This window comes from Choloepus didactylus, chromosome 5 (genome assembly GCF_015220235.1).
Source record: "Choloepus didactylus isolate mChoDid1 chromosome 5, mChoDid1.pri, whole genome shotgun sequence".
In the NCBI taxonomy this organism is placed as follows: domain Eukaryota; kingdom Metazoa; phylum Chordata; class Mammalia; order Pilosa; family Megalonychidae; genus Choloepus; species Choloepus didactylus.
Genome location: NC_051311.1, coordinates 33370845 through 33390681, shown reverse-complemented (window position 1 = coordinate 33390681; position 19837 = coordinate 33370845). Strand labels below are relative to the sequence as shown.

Here is a 19837-nt window from a genome sequence, read left to right as displayed (position 1 = left end):
TAAAGATGTTTATACCTATTTTCTCAAAGATGGGTGAGTTGTTTGTTTAGGCAATTAAAACAAGGTGCTGGAGAGGCAGACAGTGTGGACTGGATGTCCGTGCAGACTGTTTGGCTTCTCTGTGCTGTTACCACAGAATTTGACCGGTATCCATACACCATTGCCATTCGTCACAAGAGGGAGGGGAGGAGGGAAGGAAAACAGAAAGAGAGAGAGAACAGGAAGAAGACTTGGAATGGGAATGGATTCACTCAAATCGATCATCTTCATTATGGAGAAAAGGACCACTGTACACAAACAGGTTGTAGGTCAGAAATCCCCTCCCCAATTCTGAAAAGTGGCACATTTTTGTTTCATCATCCCTTCATATCCTAGTGTTGAATCAGCAAGACGAGTGGAGTATTATAGAGAAAAGAAAGAGGCTTAGAGCCAAGGAACAGATACTCAAAATTCTTATTGAACTTTATTGTTGAAATGGAAAAACAGCATCAAGAATCTGAGTCCTACCTTGTAGGGGTGTAGGCTCTGTGGCATAGGGGAGTGTGGAGCTAAACATGATTTAAGCACTAAGAATATTGCAAGAGCATTTCAACCCACTCTTCAGATTCGTCTTCTTGAAATGACATCATTCTCATCATGAAGAGGGTGCAGGATGCTAGACCCTGGGCATATAAAGAAATTTGGCCACAGTGCCCATCCTAACAAATATTTGTTAACTGGGCAACTGAAAGTAAGCTTGGTATCACTAAACTTTTATCATGCCAGTATGCTTTTCAGGTTTAAAGGTTTAACTTTACTAACTTTCTGAAACATTTTCTGTCTTCTTTTTAAAAAGATTGATGGCACATGCTGTGTGCTTGAGTAAATGTTTTTTAAATGGATGAAACAATGAGTGAATGAATGGATGGCCCCCTCTCCTTAATGGAGTTATGAGCTAGGTGAAGAGAGACAAGGCTGTATGTTCAAACCCTGAATATGTCACAGGCAGTTAGGATACTTTTGCCTGGAAATTAACAACAGCAACACAACACACACACACAACCGCAAACATGTTTTAAAAATAAGGAACTATATTTGCCCACCCAACCAAAAGTTCAGACATCTGATGACCTCAGGGTTGATTGATCTAGAGGCCCAACAATGTCACCAAAGACCAGGCTCTCCCCATGTCTCCATTCAGTAACCACAGTGGCCTCATCCTAAGGCTGATTCTCCTGATGTCAGAGGGTAGCTGTCAGTAGCCCTGGCTCCATGCTTCTTCATTTGTATCCAGCAGGTTGGAGAAGGGGCCACTTCCAGAAACTCTTTCAGAAGAGAAGGGAAAAGCCTTCCCAGAAGCTCCAGCAAACCTCTCCTTGCAAATCACTGGCCCTATAATGTCCATTGCAGAATCAGTCACTGGCAAGGGAAGTGCAGGAAGTTACCCTGAGACCAAGTGGTCTACCCTTAACCTGGCTGTGGGGTCAGTCAAGGAAGTGGAAGAGGGGAGATGAGTGAACAAAATTGGAGTCCTATTGGGAAGAAGGAGGAAGAGCAGGTAGATGCAAGCAGCATCCCCTATAGGATACTTCTCAGGAAAAGCAAGGTGCAACCCAGGCTGGCCTTGAAGTATGTGTAGGACTTAAGTTAGTAGCCACGTGAGTGAGGGCTTTCTCTGCAGGGAATAACCTAACAAAGCTTTTCTTGTAAATTGCTCCCTTCTCATTTATTCCTTTGCCATTTGCTTGTTTCATTCTCTTGTTCTCTCCCACCCTTTACTCTCCCCATCCTGGTCTAACTCATCCCAGGGAAGCCAGGGGTCTTCTTCCAGTCCCACCCCAGCTCCAAGCAGGACACACCGTCCTTCCAGGCACTCAGACAGGCAGCCCCATCAACCTGCAGGCACTTGGCTCCATCTAGCTGCTCCCCTAATAGCTCAGGAAAAAAAGGGTGAAAAGCTCTTTCACACTCCTGTCGTTTGCTGAAAATAAGGAATTGACCCAGCCATCCGGTCGAAAACAAGGCAGAACCTGTTTTGAGAAAGCAGTAAATAATGTCAATTCTTAAACCACTGAAGCTTACAAGAATGAGAACACACATGCAACGGCACAGCCTATGGCCTTCATTAAACACACAGACTTTCTTAGGAAGCCGATAAACAAATGTTCCAAGCCACCAGAAACTTTTACAAAGCTTCCTCTAGGAGCTGGATCTTATTTTTATTAGGCAGAAGGAAGTAGCCCTGTTTGATCAGAAGTTTTAAAAATTATGAGGCCAGCCCACCATTTAAACTCTCAAAAGCTAGGCCCCAATTGCAGTTCTCCTTTCTTCCTCTGCCTGGTTCTGTTGTTCTTGAACTCACTGGGTAGCATTTTCCCATCAGCAGCTGACTTGAACAGAAGCCCTGCCTAAGGGAAGAGAACATAGAAAAGGTCAGTCCTAGAAACCTATAATCTGGGTAGAATGGAGAGGTGTCCAGGTACTGGGATCACAGTGTTTTACAGAAGAACAGAGGAGGAAGCAACTAACTACCTGGAAGGGCAGCCTTGGACCTCGACCTCAGAGGATTAATAAGGATTTGCCAGGCAGAAAATGGGGGAAGCACATTCCCAATAGAAAATATTGTGAACAGAGGCTCAAAATAATAATAATTAAAAAAGGCCCAGCCTACTAGGGGCCCTCTGAGAAGTACAGTGTGGATGGACCATAGCTGTGTATCGAGGACAGAAGATGAAGGTTGGGGCTAGATTTTGAGATATTTTTGACATCCTCTTAAGGAGCGCATGCTTTGTTCTATAAGCCGCAGAGATTCACAAGAAGTGTTTGAAGCAAGGAGGTGGCAGGTATCAACCTTAAATTTTGAAACCATAATTCTGATAGCAATGTAGCAAGTTTTATCAGGAAACACTCAAGTTGGTAATTTAAGGAGAGAGAGATAGAGTAAATATTTACAAAGGCATGGGCAGGATTAGGGAAAGCACAAGGATGAGTGTAGTATCCTAAGGCAGTGATAGCAGTAAGCAGGAGCAGTCACAGTCACCAGGACCTGTTAATGAAACCTGTCCATGGCAAGCGGACCACCTGATGAAGCTCTGACCCTTAACTGAGGGGCCCAGCAGTCCCAGCAACCTGTAAGGAGGGAGCCAGGGGAATCGACACCCCAAGCCATGCTCCCCACTCCTGCTGCACTGCTGCTGGCACTCCCCGTTGGCCAAACCCAGAAACCAGAGGGCAAGGGAGCCACTGGGGTGCTTCCTACCCATCAGTCACCCTCCCATGGTGTAGAGAAGAGTGGGAAAATGTAGAGAGTGAATCTGGAGGGGATGGCGAAAAAGAGCCAGCCTACGTGGGGACCAGAGAAAGGATCCTTGGGGAGAAGAGAGGAAAATTGATATGGACTGAGAGCCTTCCATGTGCCAGGCACTGGGCTGGCTGCCCCCTGTTTGTCAGCTTGTTACTGCTGGAAATAACCCCATGAGGTAGGTACTGTTTCCCCCCTATTATAAATAAGTCAACTAAGACCAGAGCAGGTTCATAACTTGCCCAAAGTCACTCATCTAGAGAGCAGTACAGCCGGAAGAGAAACACTGACCTCTTTAATGCTGACATCATTTTAGCTTCCTCTTCAGCTGGGTCTTCCTTCAGCAAGGAAATCAGATAGGGACTGGCCCATGGTCCAGGAAAGGGAGAGGAGGCCAGCACTGAAGCCATTGAAGATGGTAAGGTGGAAACCAATGCAGGAGCCATTTCTGAGGTAGAGCCAGCAAGATTTGGTAAGTGGATAACTATGGAGATTGAGGAATTGAGGAGCTTGGGGCTTCTATATTGGTAGACGGAAGCTGATTGCTGTGATACTCAGCAATTTCTAAGGTGCCTCAGATATGCCATCCCCTTCTCACCCCACTCCCACACTTATATTTCTTTCATTGGCTCCCTGTTTCTTGCAAAATTAAGTCTTTGGTTATGAAGCTCCTCCATTCTGGAGGTTCTAAAAGCAGCTGTATTTCTCACAACACTTAAGTCAGCTGGGTCTTCCAAGAAGGTGCCAAGATGGAATTAGGAATGTAAAACATTCAGTGGGGGAAGTATCTCTGAGACATAAGGGAGAGGGAGAGCAGGATGGAGAGAGAGAGCCAACAGACTACAATGGAGGATCTGTCATCCATGAAAGGCAAGAAGGAAAGAAGGAGAATTGGAAGGACCTCAGACTGTAGCAGACCTCTAAGAAAGTCTCAGCCAGACTGAGGGGTAACCCCAGAATAAAGATCACCTGTCAGGGAAGTCCCCTGTCAGGTAAAAATGGCCAAGGTCTAGACCCTTGCCATGCTCAGTCATTGGACAAGGCTAGGAGAGCATGGTGGCAGCGTGAACACTGGGGTGAATCTGACGATGCAGCAGCTGGAGGCCACCAGCCAGTTGCAGTCCCCACTGCAGGTTCTCTTGGAGAAGATGCGAGGGACAAACTTCTGGAGCTGCTACAACATCCACACACAGACATACCCCTTTACAGGCTCCATACCGTTCCACACATTCTCCCTGCTCATTCAGGATTCTTCTCATCAACTTCCCATTTACAGAATTTCTTACCCATCCTAGCCCAACTCAAGGCCTTTCCCTGCTTACTCCAGTCCTTACTGTGTCTCAACTTCTTCAGTCCCCTGTGTGGGCCACATAGCTGAATATATATGACATCATGCATGTTGTTGCTTCTGTTTCATATGTGTTATCCTACCTTTCCCCAGTTAACTGCAAACTTCCTGAGGGCTACAGCCAGGTCTGTCCTACTATTTACTCTGTATCCTCTACAAACCCTGGCATGGACCTGAACTCACAGTACATACTCAATTTAAAAAAAAAGATGCATTGATTAATTCTGGTTCAGTCCCTTACTTTGCCCCAGACTAGCCCAAATAATAAAAGTACACCATATATATGAAGTAAAGTTCTCTTTTATCATGCGGTTCTGGTGTTCACTAGAAAAGATTACTACACAGAATTTGCTCAACTGATGAGTGAAAGTATAGCTACAGGATAATAAAAATATTTGATATTGAAAAAAAGATGATCCTTGGGAGAATCCAGAGTGCTTTACAAATGGGGATCACTACTGAGATTTTCAGTGTTTAGATCAGGGAGTGAGAGTCACCAAGTAATTAGATGAAGAGGTTGCCAAAGACTCAAGGTTGTCTGCTGATTTAGCAGTAGGGCTGAGAATAAAAATCCAAGAATTGTCTACATATTGGAAGAGAGCCTGAGATTTTGGAACTCATGCCCTTCAGGGTGCAGCTGACTTACCCCAAGATCCATGGTCTCCACAGACAGCCACATAAATCCACATTTGTCCCCAAGAACTAGCCCAGGGCCTTACAAATAGCAGACATTCAATAAGTGGATGATGGTGATTATGATGATGATGATGGTGATGATGATGATGATGATAAAGGAGGAGGAAGAGGACCAGCAGCTGCATGGAGGATGAAGGAGGATGGAAGAGGAAAAAGTCACATTCTAGTTTTTTTTGATGATTCTAAAATAGACATCAAAGTTGAAAAAGCTGTTGAATAAACATGCATGTATCATCAATTTCCCAGAAACAATTTGGGAAAACCCATAATATTAAAATAAACAGTAATATATTATAATGAAGAAGGCATAGATCACCTGAATTTTGATGATACAAAGAAATCAAGGACATTTCTAGCCTTTGGAAATTGCTGCTTCAAGCTTGGGAACCCTCCCCGTCCCCACCCTCACCTCTCCTCCCAGCAGCTATTCATTTACTTCTGCCACTAGCAGTAGAAACAGTGTTCTAACCATGAAGGGCTGGACAAATCCTGGGACACAGGTGGTCCTTGAGGAGTTGGCTGCACTAGGATGGGGCATACTTGGTGGGGGACTGAGTACCTGGAATTTTTTTTACTCTCCCATCAGGGTGGCTCCAATCTAGCCAGCAGAACATACTAAACTGTGCAACAATATTATGTAACACTACAAGAAAATAATTGCCGTGAGGTAGTTAGAAACAGGAGTAGTTGGAAAGCGGGTGACTCTGGCAGTGGGTATAGCACAGGGAAACAGGCAATATTTAGAGATTCAGCAGGGGACTCGGCCAGCAGGTGTTTGGACTCCTGCTGAATTAGGTAGACCAGAAAGACTCCAATTACATTATAGGGGCAAGAAGGGGGATACAATGGGAGCGAGTAGGTGCGACACTGGCAAGAATAAGGCATGGACCCAGGCAAAGTCAGCCAGGGGCGCTAAGCTAGCTGTTTCCAGGGCAGGGCCTCAGCAGGCAGAAAAAGGAAGGAATGAGTGTATCACCGTACTGGTGCCAGACAGGACCTCATCCCACAAACTGGGGACAAGGGACACCACAGGTGGAATGGGCACTAAGTGGCTTGGCTCTAAGTCCTGTAGCTCTAACGAGATCTCCCTACCTTGGGAGGACCTTCCCAGCACCTGTTGTGTCACGTGGTTCCAAGTGAGGGGAGAAGAGCAGTGGGAGGGTGGGGATGTGGCAGGACCTGAAAATCTCCCAAGAAAGTTTTCTGTTTCTCAGTCTGTTGGCTTTATTTACCTGGCACTTCTACACAGTCATTGCAAGGGGGCTGTGAGCTGTGAATTTTCTTGTGGAAATAATGCCCCTGTACTAAATAAATAAAGGCACTACAACAATTACATTAGAATTCCAGTATTTCTTTTGATTTAAAAAGGGGTTTTCACCATAGAACTGTATACACAAAGAGTGAATCCTAATGTAAACTATGGATTTCAGTTACTAATAACATATCAATATTGGTCCATCAATTGTAACGAATGCACCACACTAATGCAAGATGCTAATAATAGGGCAAACTGTGTGTGTGTGGGGGGGGGCATATGAGGAACTCTGTATTTACTGTGCAGTTTTACTATAAACCTAAAACTGCTCTAAAAATGAAGTTTATTATTTAGAAAAGAAAAATGGGGAAGGGGTTTCATACTTGAAATGGCTGGTAAAACACTGCCATAGGCAAAAAGGATAAAAAAAAAAAAAAAACCACCGTGCTAGCCGTTTGAGCACTAAATCCTAGCTCTCTTCTTTGACCTTGTAGGACGATGTTGAAAGAGCAATACATTGATAAAACGCGAGTTGCTGTGTTTGGGAAGGTGAGTCTGTGCTGTCTTTCATGCTGAACTCCCCTCTGTTCGAGAGCATTCAACTGCTTCATCATTTAGGCTTAAACTTGATTTATTAAGAATGTCTCTGGTTTGGTGGTGTGTGAGCAATTATTTTTTAAAGCATGAGAGGTTGGATGCTTAGTGATTTCAGCAATGGGAGCTTTTGTTTCATCAGCTCATTTGTCAATGTTTCTTTTTCACATTATCTGCACGGAAAGGAAAAAAGCAGCCAAGTACTTGCTGGAGACGTCTATTAGGTTCTTAATTACTTTTCTTACATAAGTCTGCCACAGTTCTTGGTCTAGTGCTACAGACAAAGAAGGGCAGGCAGGAATCTTATTTCTATATATCTTTTTTAAAAATTAAATTCAGTCTTATTGAGATATGTTCACATACCATACAGTCATCCATGGTGTACAATCAGCTGTTCACAGTACCATCATATAGTTATGCATTCATCACCTCAATCTATTTTGAACATTTTCCTTACATCAGAAAGAATCAAAATAAGAATAAAAAATACAAGTAAAAAAGAACACCCAAATCACCCACACCCCCATCCCACCCTATTTTTTCATTTAGTTTTTGTCCCCATTTTTCTACTCATCCATCCATACACTGGATAAAGGAAGTGTGATCCACAATCACACTGTCACCCCTTGTAAGCTACATTGTTACACAATCATCTTCAAGAGTCAAGGCTACTGGGTTCTGTATATCTTTATATGCACATTAGAGACACTCATTTACCAGGTTTACCTAGATAGGCCACAGGGAGTGGGGAGATTCACATGCTGAACTGTCAAGCCAAAGAAGCTTCGATCTGGTGGTCGATGTTGGAAGGCTGCAGCCTGGTGCTAAGGGAGACCAACCGTGGGGAGTTAGGTCCCTGGAGAGCCAGTTAGCATCACTCTGGTACCCACCTCCCTTGTTCTCCTTAGACAGCATAGAACTGGGGCCTTGTGATCCCTAGAAGGCAAGAATGCAGATGCATCCACACATATCCATCTTCCCTAATGAAAGAACAGCTCCTCATGCAGGCCCTACAGAGGAGGCCTCACCAGTGACTTCACTGCGGGTGAAGGCTTGAACAGGTAATCATGAGAATACCTTCTCCAGTGTCACCCCCAAAACCTCTGAGCCTAGCACTCAGTGGGAGCAGAGTGCACTTGAGACCTAGCACTACCCTTTAGGGTGATCATGAACCAGGGCATACTGCAGCCCTGCTCTGCCCACCTCCACACCTGTTGCAAGTGAAGGAGCAAAGGGCAGGGACCAGTTTCCTGTTTGGATTCAGAGAGAGACCAGAGCCTGGCATCGAGTCCCAGAGGCTCATTTGTTGTCTGCCTGGAGCCAGTGTGATCATTTAGAAGCTTAACATTGGGTATCAACACATACCACCCATCCCCACCCACACCAAGAGAGCTCCTTCACAGCAGACTGCCTGCTGAAAGACAGGGCAGCCCGGGGCTTGGGTCAGTCTTTCCACTCTTCACTCTTCACCCCAAACCACAGAGACCACCATTCCTGAGAACTTGGCCTCTCTTCTCAGGTTAAACTCCCAAGGTGGGTTAACCCTACTTGGGCCCTTTACATTTTCAATTCGGGACACAGACAACGCAGGCATCATCTAGTAGTAGAAAGGGTTTCTCATCAAATGGCTTTACCAGCTGGCTCATGCAGCCGATGATGCTGCATTGAAAGGGGACCCTGCACATCCTTCAGAATGCAACTTAGGTGCTTCTGTTACTGAAATTGGGGTCAAGGAAGTATGTTCCGTGCTCGTTGCTAGTTATCTTTCTTTTGCCATTCTGCCTACAGATATCCTCATGCCTCTTTCAGTAGTACAAGATTTGTTATAACCCTGCTTACATAGAGATTTTGTGAACTCCATAACTGCATTTCTCCTCCGAGGAAGTAAACTATCAATTCTTTTACTTGATTGGCATTCTGTAGCCTCTCCACTCTTCCTTTTTACATCTACTCAAATGAGTATTGGCACAGCCAGGCTCTGGGTGTCTCCTTTGTCAAGTAGCACAGAAAGACCCAAGGAGTGGTGGCTGCTTGGCATCCCTGCACATACTGGGAAGGGGGCAAGGTGCAGGACACCTGTGGGCTGTACCCTGCAGGTTCTGGCCTGAGGACTGTAGATTGCCCCTGCAGAATGTTGCTGGGCCTTTCTTTTTTGAGCCCTAGTAGACCAGAAGGCCCACCACAACAAATGTGTTCAATGCCTTTTTAAATAAAGTGCAGAATGCCTTGTGAGGACTTGTAGATTCCATGGACAATAAATAATATTTAATAATAAATATTATTAAACAATAATGTTTATTGTACTTATGTATTTTATATTGTTAAATAATTATTTGACAATATAAAATACATAAACATCAGACTCTTTTCTGGCGGTTGCAATAAGACATTTCTTTTCTTTTGAAGAGTGTTTGACAAAGTTAAGAAACAAAACTTTAGGTCACAGATGGTTAATCCTCAGCTATGTTTGGCACGACCCTCACTCAGTATCTGTCAGGCATGTGGATTTTACACATTCCACCCTCCCACCTCCCAACACACATTTACACACTCACAAACACACTCACATGCACACTATCACATATATTCACAGGCATTCACACACACACACACACAAACACACATACTTTTAACAACACACATCATTTATTCTGTGCCATATGCTGTCCTCTGACTCTTTTAGGCCTTTGCTTTTCTCCCTGCCTACCTTTGCTCATCAGTAAATCACATCTGCGTCCCATTCCCTTTGGGTCTTCTGGAAGACTGCAGTACATCTGCACCAACTAGCGTTAAAAGCATGCATGGCAGACAATGGTGTAATGTTTTACTCTCTCTGGGAGTCCCACATTGAAGTAGGGGTCTTTCGTCACAAGTCCAGGGTAAGGGAAAATTAGTCATGTGAGGAATTAACATCATCGGTGGGACCCATGCGAGTGCCTGTCACTCACTAAGCATCATGGCAGACTAGTAAGGGGGGTTGGGTTCCTCTCTGGACCTCTTCAAAATCACATAGAGTGGATTGGCCTTGCCCATAGACAAGGAAGGCAGCAAGCCTGTACAGGAAAGGTGAGTTGAAAAGGACTTAACAACAATCCTTGCACTTGTATAACACTTCCAATTTATTATCACATTTAGTCTTCATATCACTTGAAACTGAGGCCCCAAAGAAGGAAAGGCTAGCATCCCATGACATTTAGTTGGAAAGGTTTTTGCTTTTAATCTCCTTTATCTTCTTTTAAAATGTTTAAAGTTAAAAATTTTTTTATAAATTACATGAAAATGGTTACTTGGACCATTGATGTTATGTCCAAAGCTGTTTCCACGACTCAATTATTAACATTTATACCCATCTCTCTTCTTTCTCTTTTTCTCTCTATCTTAGGATTATGGTGGGTACCTGAGCACTTATATACTCCCAACAAAGGTTGAAAATCAAGGTCAGATTTTCACCTGTGGCTCTGCTCTCTCTCCAATAACAGACTTCAAACTCTACGGTAAGTGGTCTTGGCCATGGGGGAGAGCTGACCCCACTGCCTTCCCCTCCAACACCACAGTCCCTCCTGCCATTCTAACTCCAGGCACCTACCCTCAATAATGAACTTCCTTGGGGTTGTATGGCCAGCAGATGAATCCTCATGGAAGGAAACTGGGGAAGGGAAGGGGACGGTTTCAAATAATTTGTTTCAAGTGAAATTGGTCAATCCATTGAGACATATAAAATCACATTCCCAAAATATGAGACCAGGAGTAAAAGGCAGAACTAGTGGCTCAGCTTGCAGTCATGGGAATTAGAAAACACTTGCCTGGATATGGAAGGGAAGGAGGTGTGGCAGTCATCATCAGGGCTACCCTTTCCTCCTTGCTCCTAGAATCTGTGTCCGGGGTCTGGGTACTGAGTTATATTTAGGGTGGGGTGGGTGTCTGGTGGGCAAGTGTTAAGTAAGAACTTATTTGGGAGAGAATTGCCATTTGATGGTAATACAGTAGAGATCCAAATGGCTCAGCTCTTCTCTGCTCTCTGCTAACCTTCCTCACTGGCAGTGCAAACAGCACTCGGCCAGCATCTTTCCTGAGAGACAGTGACTTTCTCCTGGGCAGGAGCCAGAGACAGGATGGGATATGGTTATCAGGATGACTTACTGAAGGGAACACATGGCAATCAGACCACCCAGGTGTGGGAACCAGACCTCTGCCAAGGCACAGCAATGGCTTTATTGTCACTGTGATGGGGTTCAACGCCCCCCACACTCTCCTCTCTCTAGTCAACTGGTTTCTTTCCTCTGAATTTAAAGGGCTTGGAGACATTAACACATGTTTTTAAATGTGCCAAGAGGGCTTCTCATATGGACTCTGAGAACTGACATTCAGGACAGGGATACAGGGAGACCAGGCTGTTAGCATCAGCTGACAACATTAACCAATGTTGTCTAATGAGATGAAAAATCGAGAGGGCTTCTTGTAGGTTTCCTGGATCCCTGCTGGAAGCCTGAGGTGGCCGTCCTGGTTCCATAGAAACCATTATCTTTGGTTCAGAGGAACAGGTATTTCCTGCTGCTATCACTGCACCCACTCTCCTGGCAGAACCACAGACCCTGGTTCACCACCCCCATAAACACCACTGGGCAGTCTGGGGACCACTAGTGGGGTAACAGCCTTCTGGCTAGTCCAGCCCAGACTCTCAAAACAGATGCACTGATCTTCACAGAGTGATCTTTCTAATATAAATTCCAACTTATAATTATACAAGAACACACCTAATTCAAACTTTGAATAATTTAAGATTAATTTTCCCATGGGTATACATGTGGCATAATTCAGGTTTTTCATATTCAGTGAGACTTTATTAATTTTTTAATCATGCTACTCCAAATTTGCCTAATACAAATTCACATAAATGCTGCCACCCAGCATCTTTGATTTGTCACAGTGCCCAAGACTAGGAAATCCTATGATGTCTTTAACAAAGATTAACCTGAAACCTTGTGGAAGTTGTTTAGAGCTCTTTGCTCCTTGACTTTTCTGTAAAAATAACTAAATCATTAATTATTCATTAGAGCATCTTGTTTTAATGATCTCGCAGAAGCCAGAGTCCTCATCCAGAATCTCAACCTGGATCCAGGGTTTGGGATAGTGGGCTGAAGACGGGTTGAGGTGGGACACTCCTAAAACTAAAATATGTATATTAAACTCTGATGGGAATCTGCTTTCTTAGTATCTGTTTCTTTTTCTATATTCTGAAATGAAGTAGGAGGTTATCCTGTTTATTTAGGATGCAATTAATTAAATTTTGCTGGATTATGGTTTTGCCATCCTGATCAAAACCCCACAGCCAACATTAGCATATTTAAATGTTACAACTATACCTCTCCATTGACCCATATAAAGATCCAGGAGAATGAGATTTAAAAAAAAAAAAAAAAAAAATGAAAGTTTGCCATGGCAAACAGAAGTGGGTCCTCCCTGCCATGCCCACGCAGCCCCGTCCCTAGGGTACTCAGGTAGAGTCTGGAGAACTTAGCACCTGACAGGGCCTTGAGGCCAAGAGGTGACTCTCCCTTTCTATGCTTCTTTTCAAGCCTCTGCATTTTCCGAAAGGTACTTGGGCCTCCATGGACTTGACAACAGAGCATATGAGGTACGTTTGGCCATAACTGCCACTGGACAGATGGGAGATTTGATGACATCTGTCTTGCCTGCCTCTATCCTTTTCTCATAACTCCTTTCCACCACCCTTCAACCCCAACCCAATTCTGTAGCGCACACTCCCATTCCAAGTCCTTGGGCTGTCTCCCTCTCCACCATCAAGCCCATTCCAGGAAACCTTTGGGATCCATCTTTATACCATATCATGAATATTGGTTAACATGATCTCTCTTGGGCAAATGACAGTTGTCTTGTTTCTCATTCTAGGACTTGGGGGACTAGAAAGAGAATTGAGAGGATATTTGGATGGGAGGGTCGATCCTAGGGTCCACAGAAATGTTCCAAGCAGATGCCTCCTGGCTCTGCCTGTACCTAAGGCTGGTTCTACTTTGGGAGACTGCGTTATTGATTGCAAAACAGAAAACTCCTACCTACTAAATCACAGCAATTCAATTAACTCAGCACAGATGCCAGACACAGTATTTCTTCAACAGTGTGCAATGTAGAAGGCCAGAGTTCTGTTGCAGGGCAGAACTATGGTTTCAAAGCTGAAACTTCTGTATGGACAGCTGACCTGAGTCTGCCCAGACTGTCATCTCTAAGACCATTAAGTAAAATGTTAGCCTTGTAAGGCTACCACGAATTGGAGAAAACTCTTTTTTTTTTGTCCTTTCTTCCCTTCCACCCACTCCTCTTCCTAAAACCTAATAAAATAAGGGAAAGCTGAGGCTGCTGAGATTTGCTGGGCATTTCATTGCAAATTTAAAGCATCCTGATTCTCCCTGGATTTTGTGCTTTCAATACACTTCATTGACCTTCTCAGTCAATTTTACAATAAAACCTGCTTTAAGTATCTAAAAAAGTAGAAGCTAGAATTACCATATAAACTAACAATTCTGCTTCCAGGTATATACACAAAAGAACTGAAAACAGGGATTCCAACATACTTGTACACTGATGTTCATAGCAGCATTATTCACAATAGCCAAGAGGTGGAAGCCACCCAAGTGCCCATCAACAGAAGAATGGATAAAGAAAATGTGGTCTATACAATGGCATATTATTCAGCCATAAAAAGTAATGTAGTGCTGATACATGCTACAACATGGATGAACCTTGAAAACATTATGCTGAGTTAAATAAGCCACACTAAAGGACACATATAGTATGACTCCATTAACATGAAATACCTAGAAAATGCAAATTAATAGAGACAGAAAGTAGATTAGAGATTACCAGGAGCTGAATGGGGGAGATGGGGGAGTTATTGCCTAATGGGTATACAGTTTCTTTTTGGGGTGATGGACAAGTTTTGGTAATGGATGCTTGTAAATGTGATTAATGCCTGAATTACAAACTTTAAAATAGTTTAAAAGGGGATTTTTTTGTTATATGTTACCACAATAAAAATTAAAGAAAATAAAATACCGTGCTTTTTGCAGCCCACTAACTCTCTCCTTTTCCCTCTGCATGCCCAGATGACCAAAGTAGCACATCGCATGTCAGCCCTGGAAGAACAGCAATTTCTGATCATTCACGCAACTGCTGATGGTAGGACCAAGAACATTAATTTCACTACATATCTGTTAAAAGCATCACTGCTGATGTTGTGATGGGTTTGACAAACACTTTCCTCTTTTTCTTTTATAACAGAAAAAATCCATTTCCAGCATACAGCAGAACTCATTACACAACTAATTAAGGGAAAAGCTAATTACAGCTTACAGGTATAGTATATGTACATCACTCTACTTTTGCACTCGAGAAGAGACATTCCTATTCATGGAGAATAAACTGATGGATATTCAGGACATTCCATTGCAGCAGCCACACCTGTTGTTGGTGTTGGGCGAGGGCATGTCCGATCAGACAAATTAACACATGCCACTTTTTCTGCTAATTAATGATGGTTCTGGCTCTGCACTTGGGCTGTGTTTAAACCCCTTTAGAGCCCTTCCTCGACTGTATGCCCCTTCTGGCAATAAGCAAAGCCAAGCCAGCAACCAAATGGGAGGCCCTGCACTAGTTAAGAGCATTGCCTTTCCCAAGAATCAAACGCATATCTAGTCATCATTGGCATCGTGTACTGACCCAACACCAAGTCTAGGCTGCTTCCAGCAGTGTAGAAGGCTGCTCCTGGAAATGTCTTCCATTTCCCTCCCGCCCTCTCCCCGATGGCCAGTGAAGTCTTAGTAGGTCCAGAGATAAGTGGGAGATTTCCTGAATCAAACACCTTGGCACCCTCAGCTCCAGCCCTGGCACTGACCTTTGCCTGCCTTCTGTCTCCCAGCAGCTGGCCATCCTGCAGCCGCTGGCCAGAGGCCTGGGCAGGGCCACGTATGGGCTGAGCTGGCCAAGGAGAGGTTCTTGGGAGAAGAGAGTTTGACCCAAGTATTAGTAAGTGGGGAACTTAGTTAATATGAAATCTGAATGTACATCTGAAAATTTTCACATCATAGTAAATTTAAGACTTGCCATGTATTATTAAATACAATTTACATGCATGATGAAGCCATTGCAGATTATAAGGCAGATCTAGATGTGCTCATTTGGACCACTATCCTACCTATGTGGCTGAGTTAAATCAGCAAGGTGCTGGACAGAATACAAAGTATGCTCCCTCTGCTGTAGACACACAGATAATTGTGAATTTGTAAGAATAGTTAACTCAGGAAGGGCACCAAGGGACCGGGAGATCTAGGGTGGGAGGAGACGTATTTCTTATTCTCTACCTTCTTAGACTATTTGATGTTTTAATGTAGATGTAATAGTTTAATTACATCATTAATAAGTATTTTAAAATAAAGGTGAATGCCAGCCTCCAAAGAGCTAAGAGGAAGACAGAATTCAAAACACAGGAGGCAATCTGGTATCATGGAAAGAATGTGGACTTCAGAGTCAGATAGACCTGTATTTGAATTCCTGTTGGACATAAACCTTTGTGTGAAAATGAGACAGTGCCCCAAGGGGACAGATGGTATCATTACAATTTGTAATTTAATAATTAGCTACCATCTTTTTTAGTACTCCCTATGTTCCAAGCCTTGTTTTAAGTACGTAACAGGTATTATATCATTTAATTCTCCCCAAACTTTGTGAGTTAGGTCCCGGCATTATTATTATCATCCTCACTTGACTCAGTTGGTAACCGAGGCCCAGGAAAGTTAACTTGTCCAGGTCACAGGGTGAGCAGATAGCTGAGCCAGGTTTCAAACCCAAGTTGTCTCTCCCCAGAGAAGCACAGCTGTAAAACTCAGCATGTAAGTGGGAAGTTTCCCACACTCATGAAGTGTATAGAGAAAGCAAGGAATTCTTTCCATTTCTGTAGGGAGTCCTGATGCCCTTACCACTTGGCCTTGGTCTCCCCTGAGCATGTATCCATGTTGTAAATTCAGACAAGTAGATCTAGACTGTAGAGAGTCTGTTAAATGAAGTGTTTTCTAAGGTATTCAGCCAATTTTCACTGAGTGCTGACTGCGTATTCAGAAGACTGGAAGTCTTTGGATTAATTTCCATGCCACAGGAGGAAAGCGATGCTCCTTCTATCTGGCCAGTCAGGCAAAGCTTCAAGGAGGAACAGGCACTTACAGTGGGACCCAAATGGTTTAGGAAATTCATTTTGTCAACTAAAATCTAGCTGTAGGGTACCTGAATTTTATTAGGCTCCATATCTTATTTGCATTCTCAAGGAAATATTATCCCCCTCTCCAATTGGGAGGGCACACGGTGAATGAGTGACCCTCCATGCTTTCCTTGCAGATATACCCAGACGAAAGCCATTACTTTAATAGTGTCTCCCTCAAGCAACATCTATACCGATCCATCATCAACTTCTTTGTGGAATGCTTCCGGATTCAGGACAAACTACCGACAGTCACAACGAAAGATGACGAAGAAGAGGACTAAGCACATGTCAGCCCTAAGCACAAGCGTGGCTCTTTCTATACCAGTATGCAACTGAGAAATGTCCCCTGCCCCTCCCTCTTCCCTCAGAGGGGTGGGGCAGGGGCGAGAAGTGTTATGTCCCATAGCATGTGTGTCTCAGATACTGAAGGCAGCTTTGCTTCGGAAAGCAGCTCCTTCCCCAGGTGGAGGTACGTCATCGTGCATGATGGGTTCGACAGAGACTGGAACAACTTAGCATCTGTGGCGTCGCCTCCTCTTGGCCCCAGAGTGACTAGTGGATCAAAAGACCCCCTCCCCCAAGGAACAAAGCATAAGGATCTGTGGTAATGAAGGCCTGGAAGAAACCGGCCCTTTAGATTCCAGCTATCAAGCAGTAGCATTAAGACCCAGCTTATACTTTAGAGTACCATGCTCACGCTAGCAGCATGACATCCTGTCTGATAGAACTGTGCCATGAAGACGAAAAATGGAAACACACAACGTTTACAGCACAATTATTTTAATAGTACATGTTCGTATATTGGCTTGCTCCTTTCTGTGATTAAAAGATTCAACGTTGCTAACGGGCTGCAGAAGAAGAAAGACCCTCTTCTGCACAAAGTATTTCTGTAGCTAGGCTAATGGTTAACCTTATGGAATTAGTTAGTATTTTTCTATGGTTTTTACCTGATGCATCTTTGTCCTGTCATGGGGTTGTTTTGCTTTGCCTTCTTTCCCCGCCTGTGTTTTGCTTTGTTTTCTTCAGTTATTCTGTAGCTTTTCCTGCTTGTTTGGATAAAGAAACACATTGGAAGTTACTGCTCTCTCCTAAAGGTGGTCTTCAGACAATTGTGGAGACATTTCAAAGAGCTGGGGGATGGGGGGAACCTCCGATTCTATTCACTAAAAAAATAAATACATAAAGTGCTCTCCCACAGAGCTACAGTAAGACTTGGCTGCAGATTCACCATTGTCCATTTACGTCTCCTCCTCGGTAAGTTGTCAAATCTTTTCAGATGGCATTTGGTTCAAAATGAAAAAAGACAGAGCTTCCATTCCATCTCCCAGGTCTGTGATGTACACTAGGGTCCCAGGAATCAGTAAGAAAGTGGGGGGGGGGGGGGTTGTGCCAGCTCCCGGCTCCTGCCCTGGGGATTGCTCTGTGGCCCTCTCTCTGCTGCGAGCAGTAAGGTTGATGTGGTTCTACGTTAGCCTTGTAAGATACTCTGACCAAATGTACAGCCAGTACTCATAGTGTATATTTCATTTTGTTGTATATAAAGAAAGGAATGTACGTCAGTCATTTGTGCAGTCGCCCCCTGCCCATGGCCCCAGTGGTACTAATCTTGTGTTTAGCATGCATGCTAACACTCCTTGGCTGATCTGAACTCTTTAGAAGTGCTAGTTTGAAATATATCAATTGTCATTTCCTTTTGAGCTTGTTGACAACCTGAATGTCAGTACTGATTTCTCCCATTTCTGGTCCTGCTGTGGGTGACCTTAACATCTTGTCAGCAGAGAAGATATGTCCATGTTGCTTTTTGATGTTTAGGGATTTTGGTTTCATCTACATGAGCTTTGAATGTCAGTTGTAGTTAGGTCAATCAGAAGATCTCCATCACAGGATTTGTTTCTTTAAGGTGTATATCACCATTTGTGGAAAGGATCAACACACTGACAAACAGGACTAATCTGAATGCTACACGTTCGTGCTTTTGCTATTTCAATGGGCGTGACCGACTGCAAAGCCAACTTGGTCTGAAAGGGGAAGCCAGCTCTGGCCACAAGATCTGGTAGGAGGGAAGTGAGAATGTGGCATGGTAGCGTTTGTTCATTCATGGAATAAAACATTATTTTACCACTTGGATTGCTCTTTTCTTGCTTAGCCTCCACCATCTACCTTAGAAAGCATGCAAGGCTTGGAAAAGTTATTTTGTTGTTTTTTTTTTTTTAATTCAATTTTATTGAGATATAGTCACATACCCTACAATCATCCAAAGTGTACAATCAGTTGTTCACAATACTATCATATAGTTGTGCATTCATCACCACAGTTTTTGAACATTTTCATTACTCAAAAAAAAAATTAAAATAAGAAAAATTAAAATAAAAAAGAACACCCAAAACATCCCATCCCCTCCCTAATATTCATTTAATCTTTATCCCCAGTTTTCTACTCATCTGTCCATACACTGGATAAAGGGAATGTGAGCCACAAGGTTTTCACAATCACACATTCACACCGTGTAAGCGATATAATTATGCAAATGTCTTCAAGAATCAAGGCTACTGGGTTGCAGTTCAACAATTTCAGGTATTTGGAGGAATGTTTTAATTGCTCATTGATTCCCCACCGAGACTGATGCATTACCTCCACAGCCCCAGTGGGCATCAAATAAAAAAATGCATCAGTAGTAGCAGCAATACTGAAAGTAAGAAGAGGATCAGTAAAACATATTGAAGTTCCAAATAAATCAGGAAAAATGAATTTGAGTTGCGTCTTAAAAGTTTTAGAGTGGAGACAAAGAGATATTCCCTAACAATGAGAGTGAAATTGGTTCTCAGTTGAGGCCATGGTATTGCCCACTAGAAAACTTTAGAAAAATTTTTATCTGTCAGAAAATTCACTCATTCATTTTTTTTTAAATGTAAGTCTGGTTTAAACATAGCCAAGCCTGCAAGCAGAGGCATTCAGTAAATAAACCCTTCCAAAGCATTGAGCCACTGCTATTGCAAAGCAACTAGTGATAAATCCAGTCACCCCAGCTGAATTAACTAAATCTTGTCTTCCTTCTGGGCCAAGAATCAAGAAGCAAAAAGAAATAAAAAGTCAAAAGCAGCAGAAGCCATCCTAAGCCAAATTGTGCTCATTTCCCCAAAATGGTGTCATCATTAGCCATCCTGACCCTCTCCCCAGTTTTAGTAAAGAAGGAATCAAATGCCTGCTGTCCCACTTTTCACATTACTGATCCATCCCTCCTGGAGAAGGGGCATGACGTGATATAATTTGATGCTTTATACAAGAAGCTTATTTTCTCACTTTTGAGGAAATGACAAGATAAGATTGGCCCCGAGTAGAGACCCTTAGCCACCAGAGACCACCCAATTCCAGCTCAGGAGCACCTTTAATCTTCCC

At 43.4% G+C, this 19837-nt stretch overlaps 1 protein-coding gene across 6 annotated transcripts in view; it reads left to right on the top strand.

The window, feature by feature from the left end:
- The window catches only part of DPP6 (dipeptidyl peptidase like 6), a 1366335-nt gene extending 1347773 nt beyond the window's left edge, over window positions 1-18562 (top strand). For all 6 annotated transcript variants that reach the window (XM_037835750.1, XM_037835752.1, XM_037835755.1 and 3 more), the window contains 6 exons: window positions 7074-7128; window positions 10556-10667; window positions 12750-12808; window positions 14295-14367; window positions 14470-14543; window positions 16576-18562. In XM_037835750.1, coding sequence (XP_037691678.1) covers window positions 7074-7128; window positions 10556-10667; window positions 12750-12808; window positions 14295-14367; window positions 14470-14543; window positions 16576-16722 — 520 coding nt within the window. In that variant the 3' untranslated portion in view covers window positions 16723-18562. The remainder of the gene's footprint in view (window positions 1-7073; window positions 7129-10555; window positions 10668-12749; window positions 12809-14294; window positions 14368-14469; window positions 14544-16575) is intronic.
- The last annotated feature ends 1275 nt before the right edge of the window (window positions 18563-19837 follow it).